Source organism: Sceloporus undulatus, chromosome 6 (assembly GCF_019175285.1).
Source record: "Sceloporus undulatus isolate JIND9_A2432 ecotype Alabama chromosome 6, SceUnd_v1.1, whole genome shotgun sequence".
Lineage (NCBI taxonomy): Eukaryota > Metazoa > Chordata > Lepidosauria > Squamata > Phrynosomatidae > Sceloporus > Sceloporus undulatus.
Genome location: NC_056527.1, coordinates 6,030,820 through 6,057,764, shown reverse-complemented (window position 1 = coordinate 6,057,764; position 26,945 = coordinate 6,030,820). Strand labels below are relative to the sequence as shown.

At 41.5% G+C, this 26,945-nt stretch overlaps 1 protein-coding gene across 8 annotated transcripts in view; it reads left to right on the top strand.

Annotated features, from left to right (window-relative positions):
- The window catches only part of ADCYAP1R1 (ADCYAP receptor type I), a 121,034-nt gene extending 94,446 nt beyond the window's left edge, over window positions 1-26,588 (top strand). For 2 of the 8 annotated variants that reach the window (XM_042472186.1, XM_042472187.1), the window contains exons 13-18: window positions 1,161-1,252; window positions 14,716-14,757; window positions 17,123-17,206; window positions 20,440-20,569; window positions 21,433-21,474; window positions 23,653-26,588. In XM_042472186.1, coding sequence (XP_042328120.1) covers window positions 1,161-1,252; window positions 14,716-14,757; window positions 17,123-17,206; window positions 20,440-20,569; window positions 21,433-21,474; window positions 23,653-23,862 — 600 coding nt within the window. In that variant the 3' untranslated portion in view covers window positions 23,863-26,588. The remainder of the gene's footprint in view (window positions 1-1,160; window positions 1,253-14,715; window positions 14,758-17,122; window positions 17,207-20,439; window positions 20,570-21,432; window positions 21,475-23,652) is intronic. The other 6 variants (XM_042472188.1, XM_042472189.1, XM_042472192.1 and 3 more) reach the window with 6 other exon arrangements.
- Window positions 26,589-26,945: the final 357 nt, after the last annotated feature.

The window sequence follows — 26,945 nt, the reverse complement described above, 5'->3', positions numbered from 1 at the left end:
TCATCACTTTAATAATAGGATCACTTTATTTGTTTCTGGATGCAGTTCTGGATGCATGTGGTGGTAAGACAAGGCAGTAATGGCAGTGGCTTCCACATCAGCCAAACTCTGCTCTGAGTTTTCATCTGAACTTTAAAGGATCTCTCCAAGATGTTCAACCTATTATGTGGATAGGGTTTAGCAACTTGAAGAACTCTATTTTAAAGTTCAGACCATTTGCCAACTATACGATTTGGAAGCCACTGGTGAGGGAAACATTTCCTTAAGTGCCCAGCAAATATTAACATTGAAATCTATGACCAAGGGATTCAGAAGCAAAGTTGTGGATGGGATATCAGAAAACTAGAGAAAAATGCACTTACATATTTCCACACTCCCTGTTAGCCTTTACCTTTCTATGTTCTTTTAAAATAAGCTGCCTTGAGAAGTCTTGTTAGTAGATGGGATTAAGGAGATCCAAAGATTTTGGCAGTTTACATGTTAAAGTGAACCAGCATGTGGTCATCTCCCAAACTAATGATTAAATCTCAGTGTGGCTAACCTTCAGATTTTGCACTTCAGAATGTATATTAAAATGCATGCTTTAAGATCACGTAAACATGCAGCATCTGTGGTAGCAGAAACAAAGCACAAAATGAACTCTGAAAAGGTTCTTACTTGACATAATTTAAAAATTTCAGGAAGAATATTTTCATTTTCTAGGTACAGAATGTTATTTTGCCAGAGATTGTATCATAGAGGACACATCGCCCAGAGTTTTGAAATGGGAATGCATGCTTAAAAAAATAGTGTTCTGTTTTATTAAAAAAATAATAGCACCTGGGAGTAGCATGTTAGTAAGTTTTTACTTTAATATTAATTTTAAATTGTAAAATAAATAAATAAATAAATGGGAAAATTTACCCAAATCTCCTCCAGAGCTTAGAAATAATATTTTTGGAAAATTGGAAAAGGAAAACCCTCCACCTTGATTTTACCATTAAAATGCAAGTGAGAATGTTATGCCCTCATTATCACAAAAGGTGACACATTCCAGGTATTTGTTATATCTTCCTTCCAAGTTTAGATTCAAGCCACTTGTGTGGTTATTGCCATCTGAGTGATCATAGCCATTCCGGACAATTCACTGACCCTTTGTCTTTGTTTCCTCCTCTTCCCAGATCAACTTTTTGCTTTTTGTTGGCATCATCATCATCTTGGTTCAGAAACTTCAGTCACCTGATATTGGAGGCAACGAATCAAGCATTTACTTGTAAGTATAACCTAGAAGTATTGAAAGAGCCATACTTGGTTTTGAGCTCTGACATACACATAGGAAAAAGTAAACATGTGGCTTGGGAGTTTGAATTTTCCCCATTTTTATCTTTATGTTGTAAATGGAGTCAGACACAATGTCTATTGCAAACACCAAGCACATATTACATCAATTATGTGAGTTATCTTTCAAACTGTAATTGAAAAGTAGAGTTTAGAAAAGCACAATTGCACTGAATTGTGGGATTCCAGAGGTGAAGAGGTTTTAACTGGAAGAACAAGGAGTGGAATGCATAAGGTATTGACAAGGAAAATGTAAACGTAGAGAAAAGCTACTGCAAACCATGAGTAATAGCCACCGGTTGCAAGAAAATGGGACTAACTCTTGGTTTGGCCAACAGCCTATAGTACTACATTAATGTTAGAAGTGTACAATGATCTGGCATTTTCAGTTCAATGATACTACCTGTTGTGAAGAGATATTCATGAAGTGCCCATAGCAACAAGCTTACCCTGAGCCATTCGTCTAAGACTGCTGCCAGACAGTTTGAATGTCTGACATGTTGAATCAATATAACTGACATTCAGCCTCTCTGTTGATGGCACTGTTCCCAAGAGTATACCAAGGTCTCATACAATCAATATGGGTTGCATGGTTTGATGCAACACATCCAGTTCAAAGTAACTGTGCTGGTTGGTTCCAGAAGAGGGCTCTCCTTTCATACCTGATTTAATGGTCCACAGCTAAATTGGCCACATGCCACTGTGTAGATGCAGCCTGATCACTAACCTACAAATCTTATAGGTTTCTTTACCTTGCTGTTGCCAGCCAAAGCCTGGGCAAACAGAGATAAGATAGTTACAGAGTGGAGCATGCAAATCTAGAAAATAACTTGGGATATGCAGCTTTGCAGAAAGGCAAAGACTGGGCTGGAGAATGTCTGCCTCTCCAGATGTTCTGGACTGCAATTGCCATCAGGTCTACTCAGCCAAGCTAAATGTGAGGTATGATGTATGTAGTAGTCCATTAACAACTGGAGACTTCCCATCCCGGTGTAGGGTCTTACCAGAAAACTCTTGGCTGCCTTTGCTCCAGATGTTTCCCACCAAGTGATTTAAAAATGCTGTCAGATCCCATCCTCCTCCATCTTAGCCAGATGGTTTCTGACAACAGGACATGATGCAAGAAGAAGTCAAAGAGATCAGATTTCTTAGACAGGAAGGTCCAGAGCCATTCAACAAGTATCTTGGCTGGCTGTTGTCAACTACATTTTGAGGCACTCAGAGGCTACCATGACAGGACTGGGACGTTTTCTGTGGTAAAATTGGGATGTGAATCCCAGTTTTTATGAGCGTGATCTGGAGCCATTGGCAGATCTTGTCAGATGATACCTTTGTTGGTCCCTACAAGTTGGCAGTGGGGCTAGAGTTTCCATGATGGCCTTGTAAACTCTCAGATTAGGTTCAGGTTGGGGTCTTGGCTTCAAACGAAGTTTTGTCTATAGTAGGAGAGGATCTACCACAGATGAGAATATTGCAAGCATTGTCCTATTTCCATTTGTTGCTTGTTGTGGTGGTCACATCCAGACTCCTACAACTCTAGCTTCCTTCACATCCTGATGAGCATTACCTATGTTATCATTTGTTGTGCTGGTGATTCCCTCTAGTATGTGTGTCTTTCTTTGAACCCATTTCCCACAAAGGTGGGGAGGACTGATACACTGACAATACTTAGTATGGTTGTAGAAGGTTTTATGCTGGTGAACACTCATTCATCCACAGTGAGTCAAGGCCTGTGTTCTTGCAGATTTCTTACACTGGAGGAAGAGACAATTAGAAAGGGATAGGGCTAGACCTACCCAAGTTACAGGTTTGATCCCTGGCACCTTCTAGTAGGAAACTGGGAAGAAAGCTTGTTGTTGTGTGCCTTCAAGTCATTTCCAACTTATGGTGGCCCTAAGATGAACTTACCACAGGGTTTCCTTGGCACGTTTTCATAGAATCATGGAATCATAGAGTTGGAAGAGACCACAAGGGCTATCCAGCTCAGCTTCATTCACAGAACAGGATTTCAAGGATTCTCCATGAATTCCAAATGTGAGCCAGTGACATTTTCCATTCACTGTATTGTCCTGAAACACTTCCAGTAACTCTCTGGCTGCTGCCATGTCTGCCACATTCCTCTCTCGCTGAATGTGCATATAGGTTACGTGTGCTAGGAAGTCATAGCCATTGCTCGCCCCATCTCAATAAATTAACAATATAGGAAAAACCTTCTTTATTGTCCTTCTTCTACATCATAGGAAATGAACTACAGAATGTTGAACAGAATTCTGCCCAGCTGGGCAATTCTTGTTTACATTTACTGTAGGAACATGAGAGCAGAGCATACAGAGGCATCCCTGGTTCCATCCAAAAAGATTTGTTTGTTTGTTTGCTTGTTTATGCATTTTAGTTATGTCCCTTTTTTAATTCCCATCTTCTCATTTGAATACTTTCAAGATGACTAAGAGCAGCCTTTGATAAAAACAATGAGACACTAAAACGCTTGAAATGGAGACAGAAACACAGCCGTCCCAAAAATAAGACCAGCTGGTCAGTAAGGACAGCCAGTCAGTTCCTTGGCTTCAAACCTTTTCTTGAGAAGCCGTATTTGTGATGTTTATCAGAAAGAGAGCATCATGAGGGATCCATGTTCTTTCCCACCATATAGGTTCCACAATTAATTTTTTAACAGCCCTGTCTCACATTCCCACTCCTCATACTTATTGTCAGTGAATGTGAAATAATATTGAGTGGTATTTCACATTGCAGAAATAAAGCAGTCTGACACCACTTTAACTGCCATGGCTCAATTCTCTGGAATTCTGGGATTTGTAGTTTGGTGCGGCACCAGAGCACTCTGGCAGAGAAGGCTAAATATCTCACAAAACCACAGATCCCAGAATTTGATAGCATTGAGTCATGGCAGTTGAGGTGGCATCAACCTGCTTTATTTCTGTACTGTGGCAGCAGCTGTAGAAGTAGCCCTAATTTGAATGCAAATAGGACAGAAATTATATTACCAACTGATATGTTTCAGTGCATTTTCACCCTAGAAAAACCTAGGCATTCACAGAATCTCTGTCTGATACCTGGTTTTGTTTGTTTGCTTGCTTTTCACCAGTGTTCCAAGTATATTTTGGAAAAGAAACTCCAGACATTAGCATTAGGCGCAACCTTCAAAAATCTAAGGCACACAAAAGAATTGACTTTCTTTATAGATGTGGCCTTTTAAAAAAACTTCCACTTATCTGTTATAGCGTTGGCAGGGGATCTTCTAGTCTGCTCTGAAACAATACATTATCTATCCAGTGTTTCCACCAAAGATGGATTTCTGAACAGGTTCATCTAAGGATGAACCAAAAGAAGATGGATCTTTATACAGGGTCACCAAAGGATCATTCATGAGATGCAAACAGATCAAACATATAAATTCTTTCCCTGGTTTCCAGGATTTTGCAGCCTAGAGGTGACATGGCCGCACAGGTCTCCTGGTGTTTTTCCTATGTGTATAGTTAGCAACACCAAAACAAAGACAGGCGACATCCTTTTCCATTTCATATCCTGCCATTTTCTTTTACCATGTGCCCACCTTCCCAATAGAGGCCTGTGGAAATGTCTTACTTTGACGTGTGTGTGTGTGTGTGTGTGTGTGTTGTAAAGAGTTATCACTCTCCTGTGTAGCATTATGCTGTTCACACAAAGTATGTTCACATGTGGCTTCATTTGTGCATTCATGCTACTTCCTTGTTATACAGATTATATATATTATGGTCATAATAATGAGCATGAACTGCATGCAGCTCTTCTGGAGTAATTGCTGATCTAGGCAGGGCATGTCTGCACAGGCCAAATGCACCAGTTTCCCTCCATTCTGACAGTCACCTGTCTGCACAAAGCAGGACCAAATTCCCAATTTGAGTGTGGACTGTCTTCATGATGTAAGGCCAGTTTTGCACCAAATCCACTGTATCCTTCCCTTAAGATTATTTAAGAAAACTCACCTTTTGCTCCAGATTTTGCAGGAAAATCCAAAGCACTCCATAGTGACCTCTGGGCAATTATGTTTACACACACGTCCTCTGTCATTTTGTGCTACTGGCTCTGATTTCTTTTTCTGAGGTCACAATAAGGTGCGCAATTATGTGATCAATGTTTAGCGTCTCATTTCTGACCTCAGAGAGAGTGATTCACTGCCAGGTGCCACAGAGGGACATGCATGTAGACAGCCACCTAGCATCTCGATAGAGCATGAATGTAACAAGGAATCCAGGACTACTCCAGGGCCATAATACTCCAGGAGCAACCCAGAGTATTCTGACCAGCATAGACAATCCCCTATTCCTGTAAGCATCAGTGGGGTAGTGAGAGGAACATCTTCATGCACACATGATGGTCTCAGTCTTTTTGGTTAGCCCCTCTAAGAGTAGAGATAGAAAGAGTATCCAAAATAAATGTTCAAAAACATGTTTTCAAGTATCCGTAAACCCTGATAAGAAACCTGGTGAGACTGACGAGAATCTTCGCAGTCCACAACTTATTCTGCACAAAATTCATATGTAGTTGTTTTTGTGCAGAAACCAGCATTTTCACTTATATAGTTTCTAAGCCAGGCCAGTTGAGTTATTCTGATACCTAGAGAAGCTGATCTCATAAAGATCTCTATCTCTTCATGGCTGTTAGAATGCAGTCAATAAATGAAAAGACCATTTTCCTGCTCTTTTATGGCACTCGAGATATGCCATCTGAGGCTTACAGCTCACTGGGCCTTATAGAAGGACTGGCCCTGGTAAGTTGGGCACCAAAGGAACTGGTGAAGAACATGTAGGATGTGGGCATTCCTTCCAAACTGTAACAGATGAAGCTTCCTAGTTTTTCCAAGGGTACACCTATGTAGGTCCTATAACAGACATCAAGCTTGGAATATAGTGTCTTGGGGCGGTAATGGACTGGATGAGGGAAAACCGACTTAAGCTGAATCCAGGTAAGACGGAGGTACTTGTTATAGGAAACCCAAGCCCAAGTATGGAATTATGTCAGCCAGTTCTGGATGGGGTCACACTTCCCCTGAAAGACTCTGTCCGCAGCTTAGGGGTGCTCCTTGACTCGTCGCTTCACCTGACAGCTCAGGTAGATGCGACAGTCAGGAGCACTTGTTATCAGCTTCGGCTGATACGCCAGCTGCGCCCCTTCCTGGAGCAGGGAGACCTTGAAACAGTTGTACATGCGCTGGTCACCTCTCGATTGTACTTCTGTAATGCGCTGTACATGGGGCTACCCTTGTCCCAAGTTCAGAAACTTCAATTTGTACAAAATATGGCAGCCAGGTTAATTACAGGTACTCGTCGTACCGATCACATAACACCGGTTTTGAAATCCCTTCACTGGCTGCCAATTAGTTTCCGGGCAAGGTACAAGGTGTTGGTGATTACCTTCAAAGCCCTACATGGCTTGGGTCCAGAATACTTAAGAGATCGCCTACTTCCATACTGTCCGTCCCGCACTCTAAGGTCCTCGGGGAAGAATCTACTTCAGCCAATAAAATCTAGGCTAAGTTCAGTCACCCAGAGGGCCTTTTCCATCGCAGCTCCGAAGACATGGAATGAGCTGCCGAAGGAGATCCGTGACATTTCTACTCTTACAGCCTTTAAGAAGGCTCTTAAGACAGATCTCTTCCGGCAGGCCTTCCCTACCTAGTTCTACTCCCCATTTACTGTGACTTATATCACTCTGTCCACCAATTCTTCTCTTAAATTTAATGAGAAGAATTAAATTAAAATTAATTAAAATAAAATCCTTGCCTCAAGAAGAAGAGCCCTCCCTCCATGACATCATCATCAGACCTGAGAGGGAGTGAAAAAGAGAGGCCCAACTTCCATCAGGCCTAACTGTGAATGTACTCACTTCGCTCTCTTTAATTTTATTGTATTTTATTTATTTATTGTATTTTATTTTATTATCTTTATTTTTACTGTTGTAACCCGCCTGGATTCCTTGTGATTGGGCGGGCTATAAATAAATTATTATTATTATTATTATTATTATTATTATAGTGAAGCACAGATAGGCGTAGCAAGGTCTGCTTTGTCTGGAAGAGAAAATAGAGACAATGTCATATGCAGATGAAAAAAAAGCTCTTCAATTGCTTCAAAACCTAGTTGCAGGAATTTCTAGGGCTGTTTAAGATTCTCCAGCTGCTTCGATAAGATCACAACCATAACACTCATCTACCATAAACAAAGTAATGCCTGCCCAGACAAAAGCATCTCCTGCTGCTATTCCCTCTAGCTTCTCTGGCTTCTGCTTCAGTCTGTTCACTCTCATCCCTTTGGCCAGAGCTTCCAAGTGCTAGTTCAATGAAGAGGCATCTGGCCTTGAATGCTTCATTAAAGAAATAATCAAGCTGGGAATCATCAGCATATTCATGATAACGGACTTCATGGCTACAGATGGTCTCACTTCCATACCAGGAAAAGAAGCAACTCTTCTGTTGCCTTTGTTTCAAGAGCCTTGCAAATAAGTTTCATTGTAGGTTTAGCTGGTGCCTTTAAAAATCTGATCAGGGATGTGTGTAGGGTTGTTTTAATCTTAAAAAGTGCTCAGCATGAGGTGGGGCTTCCTGATTGTCACAAGGAGCAGCTAGGCTTTCAGGCATGGGTGAAGACCAGAGGTGTCTGAGTCTTGGCTCTGATGGTGTCCTTGTAGCTCCTCATTCAGAGAGGGCAGTACCTTTTTTTTGCACTCCATTTCCCCAAAATCCCAACCACTATGGTTGCTGAGGATGCTGGCTGGGGATTCTGGGAGTTATCCTCCAAGAAAGGAGGTTTTCCAAGCTGTGGGAAAGAGGATACATTTTAATGATGAAGCATGTGCTTTCTACACATGAGATCTCAGGTTCATTCTACCATATCTCCAGTTAAAAGGAGGGGGTAGCAGGTGATGGAGTGGTTTGAGCACTGGACTATGACTCTAGAGAACAGGATTCAATTTCCCAGTCAGCTATGGAAAACCACTGGATGGCTTTGAGCAAGCCAGTCTCAGCCTCAGAGGAAGGCAAAGGCAACCCCCCTCTGAACACACCTTGCCAAGATGTTAGGTTCACCTTAGGGTCACCATAAATTGGAAATGACTTGAAGGCACACAGCAACAGAAAGAAGTAGGTGGTGGGAAGGTTTGCAGCTCTGAGAGCTGCTGAAGGCATTCATTCCTCTTGTGATGCTTAGCTCCAGTATACATCCCTTTGTGTTTGCTAGACAGCATAGTTACCAGGTTAATGTGACAGCCTTGTGTTTCCATGGCTATCCCTCTGAATTTGACTGTGTGCTTCATTCAGCCACTCTAGATTTTGATCCAGAGCTCACTGTGATTTATTTTATTTATTATTGCTCAATAATAACATAATCTTTCTTGATCTGAACTTTGCCCAAAATCACAATAGAAATTTGCCCTGAGTGGCATTTCCCATTAAACAATGGTTGGATTCAATCAAATAACTGTTGGATTTGAGGGCAATTTCTATCAAATAGCTCTTATCCTTTCACCTCTCATAATAATAGTATCTCTGATGGGAAGAAATATGCCATTATATTTGCCTCCCTTCCACAGTTGTGTCTGAGTTTGTATGTGGAGTTAGTCATGTAACTTTGCAGAAGCCACTCGAAATAGGTTAGGCAAGGAGAAAAGTTGCTTTGTCCAAAATCACACCCAGGGAATTTGGTGAGCGAATAGAAAACTTCATCTGCATCTTCCCATGCCAAGTGTGTCATTCTAAGGACAGCTCCATATTGAAAGCCAGACTGAAAGTTACTTGTAGTTCATTAGAGAGCTTGGAAGTAACATATTGGAAGGAGTGACACTGTGAAGTTGAAGGCTTTCATGGCCGGCATCCATAGTTTTTTGTGGGATTATGTGGCCATGTTCTAGAAGGGTTTATTCCTGACGTTTTGCCAGCATCTGTGGCTGGCATCTTCAGAGAAATCTCAGTGTAACAAGGGCATAATGACATTTTCTTTGAAAAATAATGTGATGAGTGATAATTTCATTCATTATCGTTCATCAGTAACATGTAATTACCGGTATCCTATATCATCATTCCATCAGAGGAAGTAGACTCTTTCAGTTAGTCTCAGAGATGCTACAAGATTTCTTTACATATATATATATATACACTGAGTCTCCTTTATCCAAAATTCTGAAAACTGAACTGTTCCAAAACCCAAAACTTTTTTCAGGGGTGGCTAAGATAGTGATAGCTTTGCTTTCTGATGGTTCCATATACACAAATTTTGTTTTATGCACAAATATTATTTTTAAAAAATAGATTGGTGGATATATGCAACAGAGATTTCTCTGTAGCAGCACCCCCACCACGTTTGTATCTCCCTGCCAAGGGAAGTCAGGTTGGTTCCATTTGTTCTGAGTTTGCAGTGAGCAGCTAAAATGGTGTTGCTCCACACGGTCTTTGGTGTTTGAAATTGCCCTGTCTGTTTTAATTGCTTGATTCAAAATTATTTTCAGAGACCATGTTTAGATGGTGAAGCCGAAGACTTTCATAGCCAGCATCCATAGTTTTTTGTGGGGTTTTCAGGCTATGTGGCCCTGTTCTAGAAGAATTTATTACTGATGTTTCACCTCTCTGAAGATGCCAGCCACAGATGCAGGCGAAACGTCCGGAATACATTCTTCTATAACACAGCCACATAGCCTGAAAAACCCACCCAAAACATGTTTAGATTGTTTATAATAATCCTCAAAAGAGAATTTTAATTTGTTTTAAAAGGGTTTCTTTTTATCTCTAGAGTGTTTTAAATGCTCTTGCCTGTTGAGGGCCCTGGTGGACTGGGAGACAATATATAGATGCTTGTAATAAACTGAATGGGATTCTGCAGATCTTCTCTGCAGTAAATGCACAGCGGGCTGGAGACCATGATATCTGCATAAATCATAAAGCTCAAGCAAGAAAGCAAACAGGGCCTAACATCAGCCATTTGATTGCTGCTATAGGATTATTATTATTTTTTTCCAAAAATGGCTTAGAATCATCCCCAGGGCTTTAGCACCAAAAATAAATGTAAGAGGTTGCAAGCTGTCGGGCAAAGCCACATTGATTTGAAACCTTCCATGTAGGTTCCTTAAATAGTTTAGTGATTGCAGTAATTTTGAGTCTAACCGATTGTGCATTTGCTTGTTTATTTCTGGCTTCATTTGCTTTGCTGTCTCCATCTGAGTTCAGATGAAAAATCAGCTTGCATTGCATCGCCCCCTTTAGACAGAAAAATCACACAACCCTGAGCAGAACAGGGCCGCTCAATGCCCAAGTTGATGTTTTGCTGTTAGTTTTTAAAATGTGTCTGTTTTTCCTGATGTTTTGTGGGCTGCAGATTAAAATCACAGTGCTGTGTATTAAACATGGATGACTAAGAATAAAAGCTCAAGGGTACAGAGATATTGGCAGATGGAAGATGGGTCCATCATGGCTCCATTTAAGTGCTGTAGGGCAAAGGAAAAAAGAAAGCAAGGCCATTTGGGAAAGAGAGAGCATGGGATGCATCTATTATGCAGAAATAATGCAGTTTGACACCATTTTAAGTGCTGTAGCTCCATCCTATGGAATCCTAGGATTTGTACGTTTACAAGGCTTTCTCTGCCAAAGAGTGTGGGTGCCTCACAAAACTGCAAATCCCAGGATTCTGTAAGATGGAGCCATGGCAGTTACGGTGGTGACAAATGGCATAATTTCTACAGTGTATATAAACCCACAGTCTGCTTCCCTGCCCCCAAAACTGCTTCCCTCTAGGAAAAGGGGGCAGGCTCAGGTTGAAATCCTGTCCATGCTCTAGGGTTGCTGATTCTCTTTTCCTAGTCACAAATGTCAGGGATGATGGGAGTTGTAGCTCTTCACCTCTGGCTTGAACTCACCACCTGGTTGTGCACCGCACTGACCAGTTTTGGCCAGTGGTTATAGCTTAGCAGAGTTAGAGAGAATAGGCTGAAGACCCTGACAAACTCTCCAAGCCTTCTCACTCTTGCTTCCACAGAAGTCTTCACCCTTCTTCTTCAGGATCCAGCTGGTTCTTGTAGCTTCACCCAAGACACCAGACAACTCAGTAGTCTTATATAAAAGATCTACTTTATTCTACTATATACAGCTCCAAAACTATCCAACACAACAATACTATACTCCTCACTATCCACTACTACCCACAAAATACATTGGGATGCATAGTCATTATTATAGTCAATGCATGGTACCACCCACTGTTGTCTGTTTCCACCCAGTAGGCGTGTACATCATTCTCATTGGTTCTCTTGGTTCATCCTACAATTAATGATTTCATCATCTCAGCCTTGACCACTTAACAATTGTCAGGTGTGTCCAATTATCCACTTTACATTTCTTGTCCTTGGCATTCAGGACTTGTTAATTGTATTACCATTTACACCTGTGTGGTTCCCAATTGGCTTCTGCTGAGTCACCCTGACTTTCACATACATGTTTTATTTCATTTACTGTATATCCCATGTTGCTTTTTCCTTAACAACAAATAGGAAAGGTAGGCAAAGACCAGAATCTTATTAGTGAGCTACACACACGTGACCTGGGATTATGCATGCATATGTCCTTTCAAATTAATTGCAAAGGAGGTATGCAGTACCTCCTTGTTCAGTGCTTCCTTCTTTGGCCATTTAGAGGCGAGGGAAAAGTATAGGTTGCCTAGGGACTATCTAGCCACAGCCAGAGAACATGGGGCTCATGTTGGTGACATATTTACCCATGACCATAACACTGATAGGATGCCATCCAGAGAGTCTTATGGAAAACATCATAGTTGTTCTATCCCATGGATATGCAAAACTGATGTTTTATTTTGAGGGTCTTTGTTTTTGTTTCTGTTTTAGTTTATATCTTGCCCTTTACTACTCTGCTGTTACATTTTTAATTTGTAATCAGAAGGCACATGGAAAGAATGTTATCTGAGGATACAAAAGTGTGAAACTAAGACATATAGCCTTCTGTGCAGGACCAGCTATGGCACTGAAGTAGTGCAAAGGTGGACAGCTGCTGTGGCTCTAGGGACCACTTTTCTGGTCCCAAGAGGACCCTTGGCCACCATAGGGCCCCAGGAACAGAAAAGTAGCCCAGAGAGCCACAATACTTGCCTGCTCCTGCACTATCTCAATGTTATATTTCCAAGCCATGTGGCAATAATCTACTTAGGACTGCCAATAAATGGTTTTAAAAACCCAGAACTGGTCAGAGGCCAAATTCTCATTTTGAAAATTAGGGATATTTGGCGATGTCACACACACCATAAGTGACTGTAAACTAGAACAGCGATTCCTAAACTTTTTACCCTTGTGAACCCCTTTACATCTATATGTGGATATTGGGGACCCCCCTCCTCCCCACTCTACATAATATATGAATAAAATATTGTGTTTGTTTAATGTGTGTATTTTCATTTGCACATGCATATTTTAACAATGTACAGTCGGCCCTTCTTATACACAGATTTTTTATACAAGGATTCAAGCATACATGGTTTGAAAATGTTCAAAAAAAGTGTAAATTTCAAATATTAAACCTTGATTTTCCATTTTTCTAAGGGACACCATTTTGCTATGTCATTATATTTAATGGGACTTAAGCATACACGGATTTTGTTATACATGGGGATCTTGGAACCAAACGCCAGCGTATAACAAGGATCCACTGTATAAGGACATAACATCATTCAAGTTAAAACAATTTTATTTAAGTAAATTCGATTTTAGCTCTACACATGTGCAAATTTTACACAATAAAAATAGTTTGAGAAGAAGAGTAGGAGGAGCAGACCTCCATGTCTTGTGCTCCCCTTGAGCAACTTTCATGCCTCCCCTGAAGATCCTGCTCCACAGTTTGAAAACCACTGAAATAGAAAATAAATTGCAGGCAGCAATTCTTCCTCTTTCATCTGGACCGAAAAGGGGGAACTTAAGGGCCAAGGACCACAACAGCTGTCCTTGAGATTGGCGTGGCCCTAGCACCACACTTTGCTCAGCTCTGATTTAGTGGAGCAAAGAGTTTGCTTTTTTGATTATATTTCTATACCATAAAATTTCCACCTCTACTGTGAGCAATGCCGAGGAGGACAATACTTGCAAATGTTCTTGTCATTCAAAAGAAAAGGTTTCATCCTGCCCCAAAATCCCCTGCCTCAACAAAAATAAAAATTTTACTTGTGCAAAACAAAACCCAAAACATTGTTTTGTAAAAAGAACAAGAACAGTAACAACAAACAAACAAAACTAGTTTTGCACAAAAAATGTTTGGGGTTTTTGTTTTTTGTTTTTGCACAAAAATCCATGCTTTTTGCAATATTTACAAAATGTCAAAAAAAGATTAGAAAATGTGCACAAATTCTCATAGGCGGGGTACAGACCGCCGGTAGGTCCGCGGGGGAGCTGGAGCCTTCAGACGGCGCGGCTCCCGCGCGGACCGAAAAAGAAGCTCCAAAATGGAGCTTCTTTTTGAGTCGCGTTTGTGACGTAGTGAGGCGCCAGGGGCGCACTCGCTAGGTCATAAAGGCTGCGTCACGTACGGACTCTCAGCGTCCGATACGTAAAGATGGCGGCGCCCGTATGAACAGGGCGCCGCCATCTTGTACGTATTCAATATGTACTAGGGTTAGGGGGGGCGGAAGCACCGCCCCTTCCTAACCCTAGTACGTATTGTATACGTACTATTTGGCGGTCTGTACCCCGCCATAATCTCATCCAGTAAGGATAAAGACTCTGGCATTTTTTTTCTTGTGTGTGAGGATTCAATGGCTAAAGATTGACATGTTTACAATGCACAAATGTAAATAAGAGATTGTCAGTGAGAGGGTTGCATCTTTCACTGGAAACATATTTCTGGATGGGATATATTTAAGCAGAGTAAGTGCAATGGGATGAGCCAAAATGGCTTTTCTTTGTGGTCACTCAGGTGTGACCCAAACGTGCCATTTCATGGTGTGCTTGACATCAGTTACTGTTTTCCTGTGGGCACTTTTCCATGCATCCAGCATCATGTGCAACCATAATGCCATTTTTACTGTTTGCCAATGTAACACCATCCAACCACTTGTTCATGTCATCTTCTGTCTGTAGTACATGAGGGCTAGAAACCTGTTTGTTTATAAGGCTGGGATTCTTGAAGAATCCAGTGGATGCTTTAGTTTCTATGCACAACTATTGGTCACATCTCTTTTGTTTGGGGGGGGGGGTGCATACAGTGATCCAGTGTCCTTGACTACCATTGCATTGCTTTGATTCTGGGTTTGCCTCCTCCTTTTCTTTTTCATCTGAATTAACTCCTTTTGTTATGCATGTTGAAAATGGCAAAGCATGCATATATACTTAGCTAATGCAGGTGTACATCATTCCTCCAACTAGCTTCATGGTGGAAAGAAACGAGAAACATGGCATATCCCATCGGTAGGTATCCTTTTACCTCTGGTCCAAGCTAGGGGGAAAGTGAAAGAGGTTTAGGTCAATTGATCCCAGTGCCCTAAACAAGGTATTACCCATTTGTTAAATGACACTCCTTTTCCACCCCAAAGATCAGAACACTTTTCTATAAAATGTGCAAATTAACTGAAGTCACATCTTGCAGAATTGATCTTAATTTTGCTAGCCAGTGGGGATGCGTAAACAACTATGCAGAACAGAGCTGGTAGAGATGTGTGCACCCAAAAGAGAAACGCACATCAGATTAGTCTAGCTGATGCTTGATTAAAAGACAAGCCACAGTTTTAAAAGAGCCTTGTCTTTTCAGTACCAGGAGCTGTGAAGAATATAACCAAGAAAATCCCTGGTTGTGCATGCTGCTTCCTTAGGATGCTATGCCTCCACAGATTATTTGTGCATATAGAGCAAAGATAGACAACTGTGGCATTCTGGATTTTGTTGGACTACATCAACCCTAAATCATTCATCACTGGTTATGTTGACTGGGCCTGATAGGAATTGCAATCCAACAGCATCAGGAAGGTCGCAGGTGTCTAGTGCTCATGTTGTCTGACATTCTGTACTCTGACTGACAGTGCTTCTCCGTAGTCTCAGGCAGACAGAGTTTTCCCACATCACTTGTTGGTAATACATTGTCACTAGAAATCCCAGAAATGCAATCCTGGACCTCTTGCATGCAAAGAATCTACTCTACTACTGAATTCTGGTCCCTCTTTTTCTGGATGTGCATGCCTTGTCTTCTTTGTCTCCTATATAAGATTCCCATATGGTCATTCATTTAAAGATTAAGAGCTGGTCTTTGGCACCTGGTGCTAGTCATTTTGTGAATCAGGGGAGATGCCTATTTTGGAATGTCCAGTGTAAGCAATTGCAGAAGATTTCCCAGTGAGCATGCCTTACTCGTTTAAGAACTGACCACTTCCCACAAAGGTCACATTGGACCAGTCTGAGAGCTTAGATCTAGAATCATAGAGCTGGAAGTTACCACGAGGGCCATCTAATCCAATCCCCTGCCATGCTGGAATACACAACTAGAGCACTCCCAAAAGATGGCCACCCAACCTCAATTTAAAGACTCTTAAAGTCAAGAGATTCTTCCTAATGTTTAGGTGCAATCTCTTTTCTTGCGATTTCAATTCATTGATTCACATTCTGGTCTCCGCAGCCGCAGAAAACAAGATTATTCCATCTTCTCCATGATACATGCTAGGTATATACAGTAAATATGGCCATCATACAATGATATTAGCAGGAGATGATCTGTGTGTGTTCTTCAGAAGCTGAATGAATTGTAGAGCAGGAGGTTGGCCCCTTATATATCCTTAGGAGCTACTGCTTTCTGCATTGAAAAAGTTTATTGCAAAGAAAATGCTGCAATTGGGGGCTTATTTTGTGCACAATTGGCACGTGTGTGATTTGCACAGAGAGCTTTTTCTATGCAGGAAATAATATGTCAACATAAAAACATCATTTCCAATGCAGAAAATAATATTTCTACATAGAAATATCTCCTATGTAGAAACTGCTTTTTTTTTCCTTGTACAGGAAATGTTTTCTGCACAAAACAACAATGGGCAAATTTTGTGCAGACTTAATCATGAACTCTCTGACAGGGAAGGCTAAATATCTCACACCACTGTAAATCCCACAATTCCATAGCATTGAGCCATGGCTGTGAACGCAGTGTCAAACTGCATTAATTCTGGAATACAGACGCAGCCTTAGCGAAGAATTACATCCCTAAGATGGGTCCAAGCGTTGTCCATCAGATCTTGTGCACTTGGGGAATAAAAAGCCAGCCCTCCCATCACCATCATAATAACAATGGTGGAGGTTTCTAGTGTTCTGTATATGCATTTAATTGTTTGAAACTATTAAATGCATATTTCCAACATCTAAACACAATATCTGTCATCAGGTTTCCCTTCACCTGTTTAGACTCACCGAAGTCCCTCATATAAACCTCTTGCAAGCTGTGTAGTTTGACCCATCCAAAGCACAAATTTCAGCAAGGAAAGTTTTCTCCCCTTTTCCATTGTGTTTGTCTTTGTTCCACCTGCTTGCAACTTTCTGTTAGTTTTGTGACTCAGTGCAATATTAAGGCATCTTGTTTCTTCTGCATCAGTCCAGCTTTGTCTTGCAATACTCCTTTCCTTCCACCTGCATCCTGGTTTTGGTTTGGTCGTTTTTTGGCATGGTGACTCATAAAACTGTGTTCAGAATTGACATGCAGACCTCTGGGCCTTGTTGAGATGAAAAACAAAACCCATTTTTGTTTGTTTTTTATTTTTATTTTTTTATAATTTCTTTTTGCTAATCTTGTCACATTCAGCAGCTGCGTTCAGAAATGCTACTGTAAATCCAACAGGGCTAACCAGCACTCTTGCAGGATGTCTGAACTATCCACAATTACCTTGTAAGTGTATGCAATCCTGTGGCAATATCTGTGTTTGATGCATGTTGCTCTTATGTGGTCTGTAGCCATAATGGCTGCTTAAGGTGGCATCCATGTTTCTTGTGCATGTTGGCATTGTTTGTTTTGTTTCTTCTTGTGTGCCTTCATTTGATAACATCAGAGTTAGGGAGCTGGAGGTTGTATGTCTGATATTTATGGATTATGGGGTGGAAAGATAAAATGCAAGTTATTGTTAAATTCAAAGAGAGATATACCAAATTGTCACCTAGAACCATGAGTTATTAATTTTTGCTTTTACTTCATGGGTGGGGAGTTTCTGAAGGACTAGGACCTTCTTCCACCCCTGTAATCATAGAACCATAGAGATGAAAGAGATCCCAAGGGCCATACAGTCCAACCCCTTTCTGCCATGCAAGAAGACACAATCCAAGCACTCCCAACAGATGACCATCCAGCCTCTGTTTAAAACTCCCCAAAGAAAGAGACTCCACCACCATCTGGGCAGCATCTTCCACTGTCAAATAGCTCTTACCATTAACAAATTCTTCCAAATCTTTGGTTGGAATCTCTTTTCCTGTAGTTGGAATCCATAGCTTCCTGGCCTAGTCACTGGAGCAGCAGAAAACAGGTTTGCTCCATCCTCAACATGACATCCCTTCAAATATTTAAACAGGACTGTCATATCATCGCTCAATTTGTTCTTCTCCAAGCTAAACCTACCCAGCTCCCTAAGTTGCTCCTCAAAGGACTTGGGGGTTTCCAGACTGGTCACCATTTTGTGATCCTCCTCTAGACACACTCCAGCTTGCCAACATCCTTGCATTGAGCTGTTGCTGATTTTGCTGCTGATCTTGCTGTGCAAATTTAGAACCGCTGGGTTACAGTTATATGAGAAATGCAATTTTGGATTTGAACCAGGGGTGGGCAACTGTGAAGGGGGTACGGCCCCTATGGCTTCCAGTGAGCTATACTTGCATATTTTGGGGTTCACTGGAAGTGATATAACATCACTTCCAGCCAAACCTTTGATAGATTTTCAGATTTCTTTTTTTGGGGGGGGAGGAGTGTTTCTTGGGAGAGAGTTGGTGGTGGGAGGTGTCTCTGAAGGGTTGGGAATACAAACTCCTGCATTTGTGGGCAGTTTTGTGTGCTTTTGCTCAGTTTTCAGGGGGAAAGTCAGCTAAAAATCAGCATGAAAAATAAATAAATTGGGAGGATATCTGGGGGGCTTTGGGGGGCTTCAGGGACCATACTTACCAGCCCCAAGGACTGTATGCAGCCTGCACTTTGTCTACCCCTTATTTAAACGGATGACATGCTGCCTTTACACCTTGTTTAGATTTAGATTAATAATACTGGAAATTGCCTGGAAATGGAAGTCTACTTGGAAACAAGGCATGCCGGGAGGCCACAATTTGCTGAAAGGAGGGGGCAATGGTCCTTTAAAAGTGAATGGCTTGTTTATTCTGTTTCTATACCAAAATAAAGGGAAGAATTTGCAGAGAACCTGGGTGATGGAGTGCAAATATGGACCAGCCGTAAACTCTGGACATCTCCGATTCACCTGCTTCCTTGTTGGTTAATTAAATCTAAACCCTGTTTTTCTCCCAAAGAGCAGCACTAGAGAGAATGGCTTTTTTTCTGAATATGGTTCAAAAGAGCTGTATGGTGTATAGCTCATGCTTGCTGTGGGACTTAACCACAATAAAGTAGACTGTACTCTAAAGTGGTGAATAGCTTACTGGTATTACCTGCATTTCTGGTCTGTATTAAAACCAATGGGAATTTAGCTTTGAGTTGGGAGAATGAGAATTGAACTGTTAATGTGTTACTTTCTGGTTTGTTTAACTGTACTGGGTCTTTCTGCTCTTCTCCACACTGCCATGAATCTCTGCTGAAAACAAAACAATAAGTGCAAGAATACTGAGAAGAGTGGAAGCCCTCAGAAGAGGAGACTGGATTTTCCTGTCTTGCATTGGTTGCAAGACATAAGTTGGAAATGACTTGAAAACCCACAACAATAGTTTTCTCTTTGAAGTAGGGGTGGACAAAGTTTGTCTATGGGCCACATATGGCCCTTGGGGATCCCAGGAGCCCTTTAAAGCCCCCAGACACCCCCAAAGAAAATTGGGTCAATTTTCAAGTGACTTTTATTGCTTGAAAATTTCCCCAATCTCTCAAAATTGCCTTAAAACACATCACTTTCAAGTACTCTTTTTGCCTCCAAATTGGCAAAATCTTCCAAAACTGCCTGAAAATTCAGTACCTTTCTTTTTCTAAACTCTCAAAGCCAGCGAAACCTTCCAACACACACATACACATACACACACACTCACACAAACAAAAAAATGGCCCCAAAATCAGCCAAAACGGTGCAGAAGTGACATCACATCATTGTGCCAAAATGCACCGATATAGCCGTCCCTTCCCTTACGCAGGGATCCATTTACCCCCCTCCATGTAAGGAAAATACTGCATATGCTCAAGACCCATTGAAAACAATGGGGCTCATGCACTCGGCATATGTGGGTCAGCACATGCACTATGGGCACATGCGCCATTGCTTCTTCCAGTGTGTGGCTTCAGTATAAGCTGAAAGCTGTGTATGGTGCATCCGCGTATAACCCGAGTGCACTGTGCTGCCCACTGGGTGGGCACAAGGAGGAAAGAATAGCTCCTGCTCCATGAGTATTGCCTAGCCATGGTGAAATGTAATATAATGGCAAGGGAGATTGGCAAAATCAATAGTAATAATAACAAGCTGACAAAACTGTTTCTGGAGAGTGTCTTCCGTGACAGAGCCAATTCTTGGACTGCAGATTGTTCTAGGACCAATTCCAGGCTGAAACATCCTATCCCAAATGTAGATCTTCAGATTCCCACCACTGATCTGCACCTGGCATGGCCAGCAACATCTCTACCCAAGGTCAGGAAAAGTTGGTTTGAACGATCCTAAAGAATAAGGCTAAGAGAGACACAAGAAAGCCCCAGGAGTTAGAAGTAACAACATTGACCTAATTGGAACAATGGATTGACTCAGTAGAAGGCAGCTTCATAGGTCTGAGCTTGTCTATCCTAAGCAATGGGATCAAAGGTTCATGATAACGATGAGATATTTCAGGCCAGATGGATGGTCTCCATTGGTCTTTCCCTGCGCTTTGTCAGATGAAAACAGGAGTTTATTGACTGAGTCCATCTAGCTTCACAAAAGTGTGTTTTCTTTCTCTCAACAGGAGGCTGGCCCGTTCAACCTTGCTGCTTATTCCACTCTTCGGGATTCATTACACAGTGTTTGCCTTTTATCCAGAGAATGTCAGCAAGAGAGAGAGGCTGGTGTTTGAACTGGGACTGGGATCTTTCCAGGTGAGTTAAGCTTACTTACATCCATCTCTTTCTTCACCCGCCCTTTTATAGGGCCAGAGGCAAAGGGAATTAACACTAAGCCAAAACACAAAGAATTATCTTTAATTATTACAGGTTGAGTCTCGCTTATCTGGAATTCCAGAATCGTAAATATGCCCCAAAACCAAAACTTTTTCCTTGGTGGCTGAGATAGTGGCAACTTTGCTTTCTGATGGTTCAGAGTAAACAAATTTTGTTTTATGCACAAAATTATCAGGGATGCTTTGACTTAGATTTCCTGCATGGCAGGGGCTTGGACTGGATGGACCTAGCGGTCTCTTCCAACTCTATGATTCTCTGATTCTATGATTCTATAGTGTAAAAAAAAATACTGCCAGGCTACATGTATAAGGTGTACATGAAACATAAATCAATTTTGTGTTTAGACTTGGGTCCCATCCCCAAGATAGCTCTTTATGTATGTATATGCAAATACAAGTATTCTGAAATTTTAAAAAAAATCCAAAATTCTAAATACAGCCCCCCACATTTTCAGATTTGACTTTCATGGATTTGATTAATCATGGATGTGATCAATATGTTCTCTTTAGGAATCTCTAGGTCTTTAAGCTCAACTTTCACCAGAGGTTGCACTGTAGGATCTAGTGTTTTTTAGACAAGTGTTCTCTCCTGTAAAAAAAACAATAGGCTTTTTTTATTTACTATTTTCCCACTTTCACGTGGGTCCTGCATCCCTAACTCCAGTGAATATGGAGAACCCACTGTACCTCTTGTCCCAAGCATTTCAGATAAGGGAGATTCAACCTGCACTGGCAATTCTCAATGCATAATCATATGCTGATGTCTGTCCTTTTTTACCTCAGGGCTTTGTGGTTGCTGTCCTTTACTGCTTCTTGAATGGGGAGGTAAGCTTTTGGAATGGTTGGTTTCTTCCTCACATAGATGTCAAGTCAGAAATCCATTTGCATTTTCATCTTTACTCCACTCTTTCGTTCCTCGTGGCCAAGTCACTGTCTCGTGGGCTGAAATTCTCTTGCTCATAGGAACATTTTACCTTCAAGACTAGCAAAGGGTCTATCAAGTTTGAAGAAGGAAGCCCAGAAAAACTTATCCCCATGGAGGACTCCCAAGTCCACATCAACCTGTCTTGTCACATCCTGGCCTTGTCTAGCGTCCCAACTTCACCCAAACCAAATATAGCCTCCAGTCCCTAAGATGGCTTCTCCATGCATAGTGTGTCTTCCATGTCAGTAGTGAGTCTACTCCGGGTTTTACTCCAAACATCAAAGAAGTGACCCAAGGAGCTAAATCCTATCCCCAAAGTAGATCCAACATCTTGCACCTAAGCGCCTAAGTACGTTCACAGTAAAACCTGGATGGCATTCACCAATGACATGGGGCCAACTAGATGATACTCCTTTCATCTTTTAACTCTAGAAGAAATATTCCTTCCAAGCCTGAGTCCTCATTTATAGTTGTGTGTGGGAGGCTGAGTTAGGAATATATATTGCCCTCCAAATGGAGGCCGGGAATGAAGGACAGAGAAATGTCATCAGGAGGCAAAAAACATGTATTTTTTAGTTACATGCAACATATGAGAATGATTGTTTATCTATCTCTAGGAAAGCATAAGTAGCAGAATGCAGTGGTACCCAAACGTTGGTTCTCCAGGTGTTTTGGGACTTCAGCACCCAGAATTCCTGAATGTTGGCCAAGCTGGCTGAGGCTTCTGTGGATTGTCAGCCAACTTGCCTGGAGATCCATAGTTTGAGAACCTCAATACTATGCCATTCCGATCTTCAAGAACATATTGAAGTATGTGGGCTTGTCTCCTGCTTACCTAGCTGTTTACTCAGTTTTGTGGTTCTCCTGGAAAGTTCTGTGGTTTTAGGAGCTGCTTTGCTTAGTCGGGATAGCTTTTGGCCGCAGTTCTTATTGGTTATGATGGCTAATGCTAATGCCCAGCCATTCTCTACAGCAGCCTAGCGATTCAGAACCAAGCTTGATCAATTCTGGATAGCCCCACCACTCCATCTCCATATCCCCATTTGTGGTTCCATTTAATGGTCAGTGAAAGAATGTGAAGGAATGCTTGGAGGTTGGTGCATGAAATCATTATGGGAATGTGGCTGTGCCTATTATTGCTTCCTCTAAAGACATGCATGCTTGCTTGATGCTCAGCCCCTGGTGTCCTTATGCCCAGTGGGAATGTTTGTAGCATATCTTCCAAGTTACCTGGAAGCCATTGTGAAGTAGTCAGCATGGCTTCAGTCACCACGCATTCATTCAATAAGTCAGCAGGTCTTGGCAGGTATTGGCAAGTTGGTGCCCAAAGAGATGGGGGTGAGAGAGACATGTTCACAACATTACTGAAATGAAGTCGTACACATTCTTAAATTTGTGGGGCTATAGATCTGAACTGGATACATTCTTATCAAATATGTCTGCAAATTACATGCTCATCCATCCCCAGAAAACAGACAGAAAGGGAAAATTAAATTGCTAAGCCTTTGCTGTCTTCTATGGAGACCCAAGCTAAGCAGTCTGATGGATCAGTTTTGCTTCAGGGACATAGTAGACGTTAGTCTATGGAAGCTCATGCTAACCAATTTCTTTCTTTCAGTTAGTCTCAAAGGTGCTACAAGATCTCTCTATCTACTGATTCTTTAGACTAACATAGCTATATCTTTGAATCCCCAAATTCTACAGACTAACATAGCTATATCTTTGAATTGCCAGGGAGGTAAAAGATGTGGATATGGAGCTTCATGCTCCATATCTGCAGAAGCAGGATCTTGAACTGCATCCACAAAACGAAATAAATTTCCTAACATTCCTTTCAAGCTTATGCAAACTAATTTTGGGGGATAGTGGGGCATTGAACCCAGCATAGGAATTTTCCATCGGAAGTCATCATCACCCATATCCTCTTGCATGGGCATAGTCGCATGAGCAAATCCTTGAATGCCTTGTCTAATACCATCTAGGATTGTTTTAAGAGCTTTCTTTCTTATTAAAAAAAAAAAAGACTATATCAGCATGAGCCCAAGCGCCAAAGTACATTAAAAAATGACCTCTTAAAGTTTCTCCCTAAAGGTGCAATCAGAAATAAAGAGGAAATGGAGGAGCTGGAAAGTCAACCGGTACTTTGCTGTGGATTTCAAGCATCGCCATCCCTCTCTCGCAAGCAGCGGAGTGAACGGGGGGACGCAATTGTCCATTCTGAGCAAGAGCAGCTCACAGATTCGCATGTCAAGCATAAATGCGGAGAACCTGGCAACATGAGTGCATAAAACAACTTCCTTTCCCGACTCCTTCCCAGAAAGCGAGAGAAAATCCCTTTGAAAACAAACAAAAAAAGTCATCATCATGGTGGCGTGGGTTGTTCCGTGTGTCTCTCTGTGTCTTTTTTTTAAAAACCCACCACCCTTTTATTATTAAGAGAAACAAGATCATTCTGGAAACATGAAACGCGACATCTCAGATCCGTGGAAGAGCTGGTGTTGAAAGGTATTGTAAATACACAATGGTGATCATCCAGAAAAGAAAAGACATTCAACCCACCCACTATCCCAGTGAGCTGCAGATAATTCCATCATTGGCCTTGCATTTCTGGTGATCGTTGTGCCATTGTGAACTTTGGTTGCCATACCGATATATGTGAAAGAACATCTCATGGATTTTGTTTCCTGCCTTCATTGTCATTTCAAGTATACCTGTTCCCTCCATCTTGGACCATTCTCCCTGTGCTTTCTCAAGACTTAGAATGTAACTCAAACCCCTAGATGGGATCATTACCAGCCTTGACACTTTGATCATTGAGACGGATTCCAGCAGAAGCATTCAGAACATCAAATGTATCTGTGGAGGGCACACTGAATAGAATAGATCCCACAGATTGGCGATTCACACACAAAATGTGGAGTCATTGGTGTTTTTCTGCCTCCAGGAATGCATCAGAAATGTTGTGTTAAGCTGTGAATTTTCTAAAAGAGCTGTCCCAGCTAAGATAGAGCTATATTTTTGCAATTGATGGGTCATTTTCTTTTTCTCTTCATTTTTTTTTAAAGAAAAGCAAAACAGACATGGAAGCCAATGGAAACCTGTATGTTTCCCCCCCCCCCCCCACGTTAAATATCGATGAATTCTAGGAATGTAACTTCTTTTGGACTACACTTGTCATTGAAATCTTTCCACGGAAAGGAGGTTAAAACTGAAGGTAGTGACCCCTCCAATGGCTGGCGTCCACTGGGGGTTGCACAAAGTGTGATGCCTTTGTCACGCCAAGGTTCGCACCAAAAGGGCTAGGATGCAAATTCTGTGGATTATGTAGCCAATAAAATAAAATAAAACCACCCACCCGCAAAACGTGAAATTCATCATGGTGATTCCCAGAAGGTCCAACTGAATGACCCAATGCTATGCGAGACAAATAAGAAAGACTTTGCAAATGGGAGAAATGTATATTTTTGTTGAATGTAAGCACTTTCTTCAGCTGACCATTTGAAGCCTAAATCCAAAGGCTAGACCCAGCCAGAGTAAATCCTTTGAATCAGGGGTTCCCACAACTCCAAGGGATACGAGTGGCTTATGTCCTTGAGTGATGTGTCACGAGCCATCACTCATTTTGTTCAGAATAAATTAGAATCTAATTGCTCAGTTTAGATTTGCATTTTATGCACTGAGTTAAAAGCATATTTTTAATGTTCTATTTCTTTACGCACAGTATGGTATGTTATTCAATTTGTGGTTCAAAAATTAGAAATTAGACCTCTTCATCTTCAAATGTGATACTACGTTTGTAGGGGGTGTGAACATAAATCAAATCTTTTGATATAATGTTGATATCATTGAATCAAATGATGAATGATAAGTTGGCACTTAGGTAATTCCCATGGATTCAAGGGATCTACTCCTGAAACATGAACAGCAATTGGATTTATGTCAGTGTTTATTTAGCTGAGGAAAGGTCATTTAATGCCTTTGATTTGGGGTTGGAGGAAGGAGGAAAATCCCTTATTGATCCTGCCTTACAGTCAGAGCCACAACCGATACGTAGCTACTTCAGCCGAATTATAGCAATGATGTCAATTTTTTAGGAGGCCTTGTGCAATGCACAAAGTCTCCAAAGGACTCTTCTTATTCCACTGTGGATTGTTGGAGCCTTTCTAGATGTTTCAATGTCCTCTCTAACATGAGTGTGTACACTTCTCTCTCTGTGTGTGAGTGTGTCCACATTTTAAAAAGGAATATATATTTGTTTTTAATGTATAATATATCTATATATATCTATATAATATTTTGTTAAACACTAAGGAATGAATGCAAGCTAGCTATGGCCAAGACATTTGCAATGAAAGGGCTGGTTCTTTCTCCTGAGTTTAAATGAATGGAATTGCTTTTCTAAAAGGTTTGGACAGGAGGTGTGGTGGACAGGAGACATTTCTCTTAAAACAATCTGGAACCTGATTCATATATGTTGAGCCACCCAACCTTTTTACATAGCAAAGGAATGAGCATGCAAATGCACAGATTCTCACCATATGTTAACATCTGATACTGGTCCTCAGTACACATGGTGGCATGCTTTATGTGATTCTTTCCTCTAGGACAGAGGTTCTCAAACTTTGGTTTCCCAGGTGTTTTGGACTTCATCTCCCAGGAGCCCTAGCCAGCTTGGCCAACAATCAGGAATTCTGGGACCTGAAGTCCAAAACATCTGGAGGACCAAAGTTTGGGAACCACTGCTCTAGGACAAAAGAGATGTTTGTATATAGACTTCCATACAGATTCTTCATGTGGTGGTTACATCAGCTGTATGGTGGAACTGAGGACCTCACCAGGACTGGCTTAGGCAAGGTGAGGCAATAGCCTCAGGAGTCAGATGCTGGAGGTGGCAGCAGTCACCTTCATCTCATTGTTCCTCCTAAGCCTTTGGGATACTGGTGCATGTCCGGAGGAGGGTGACTAAAATTGTTAAAATTTTAGAAGCCATGTGCTATGAGGAGTGGCTTAGAGAGCTGTGTATGTTTAGCCTGGAGAAGAGAAGGTTACGTGGTGATATGATAGTCATGTTTGAACAGTTGAAGATATGTCATATTGAGGATGGAGCAAACTTGTTTTCTGCTGCTCCAGAGACTAGGACATAGAGCAGTGGATTCAAGTTAGAGGAAAAGAGATTCCACCTAAACATTAGGCAGAACTTCCTGATGGTAAGAGCTGTGCGGTGAGTTACCTTTTTGGGAGGTTTATAAATAGAGGCTGGACGGCCATCTGTCAGGAGTGCTTGGATTGTATATTCCTGCATAGTAGGGGAATATCTTGGAATATCTTCCAACTCTGGGATCCTCTATCTCTGTGGTGTTTCATGCAGAAA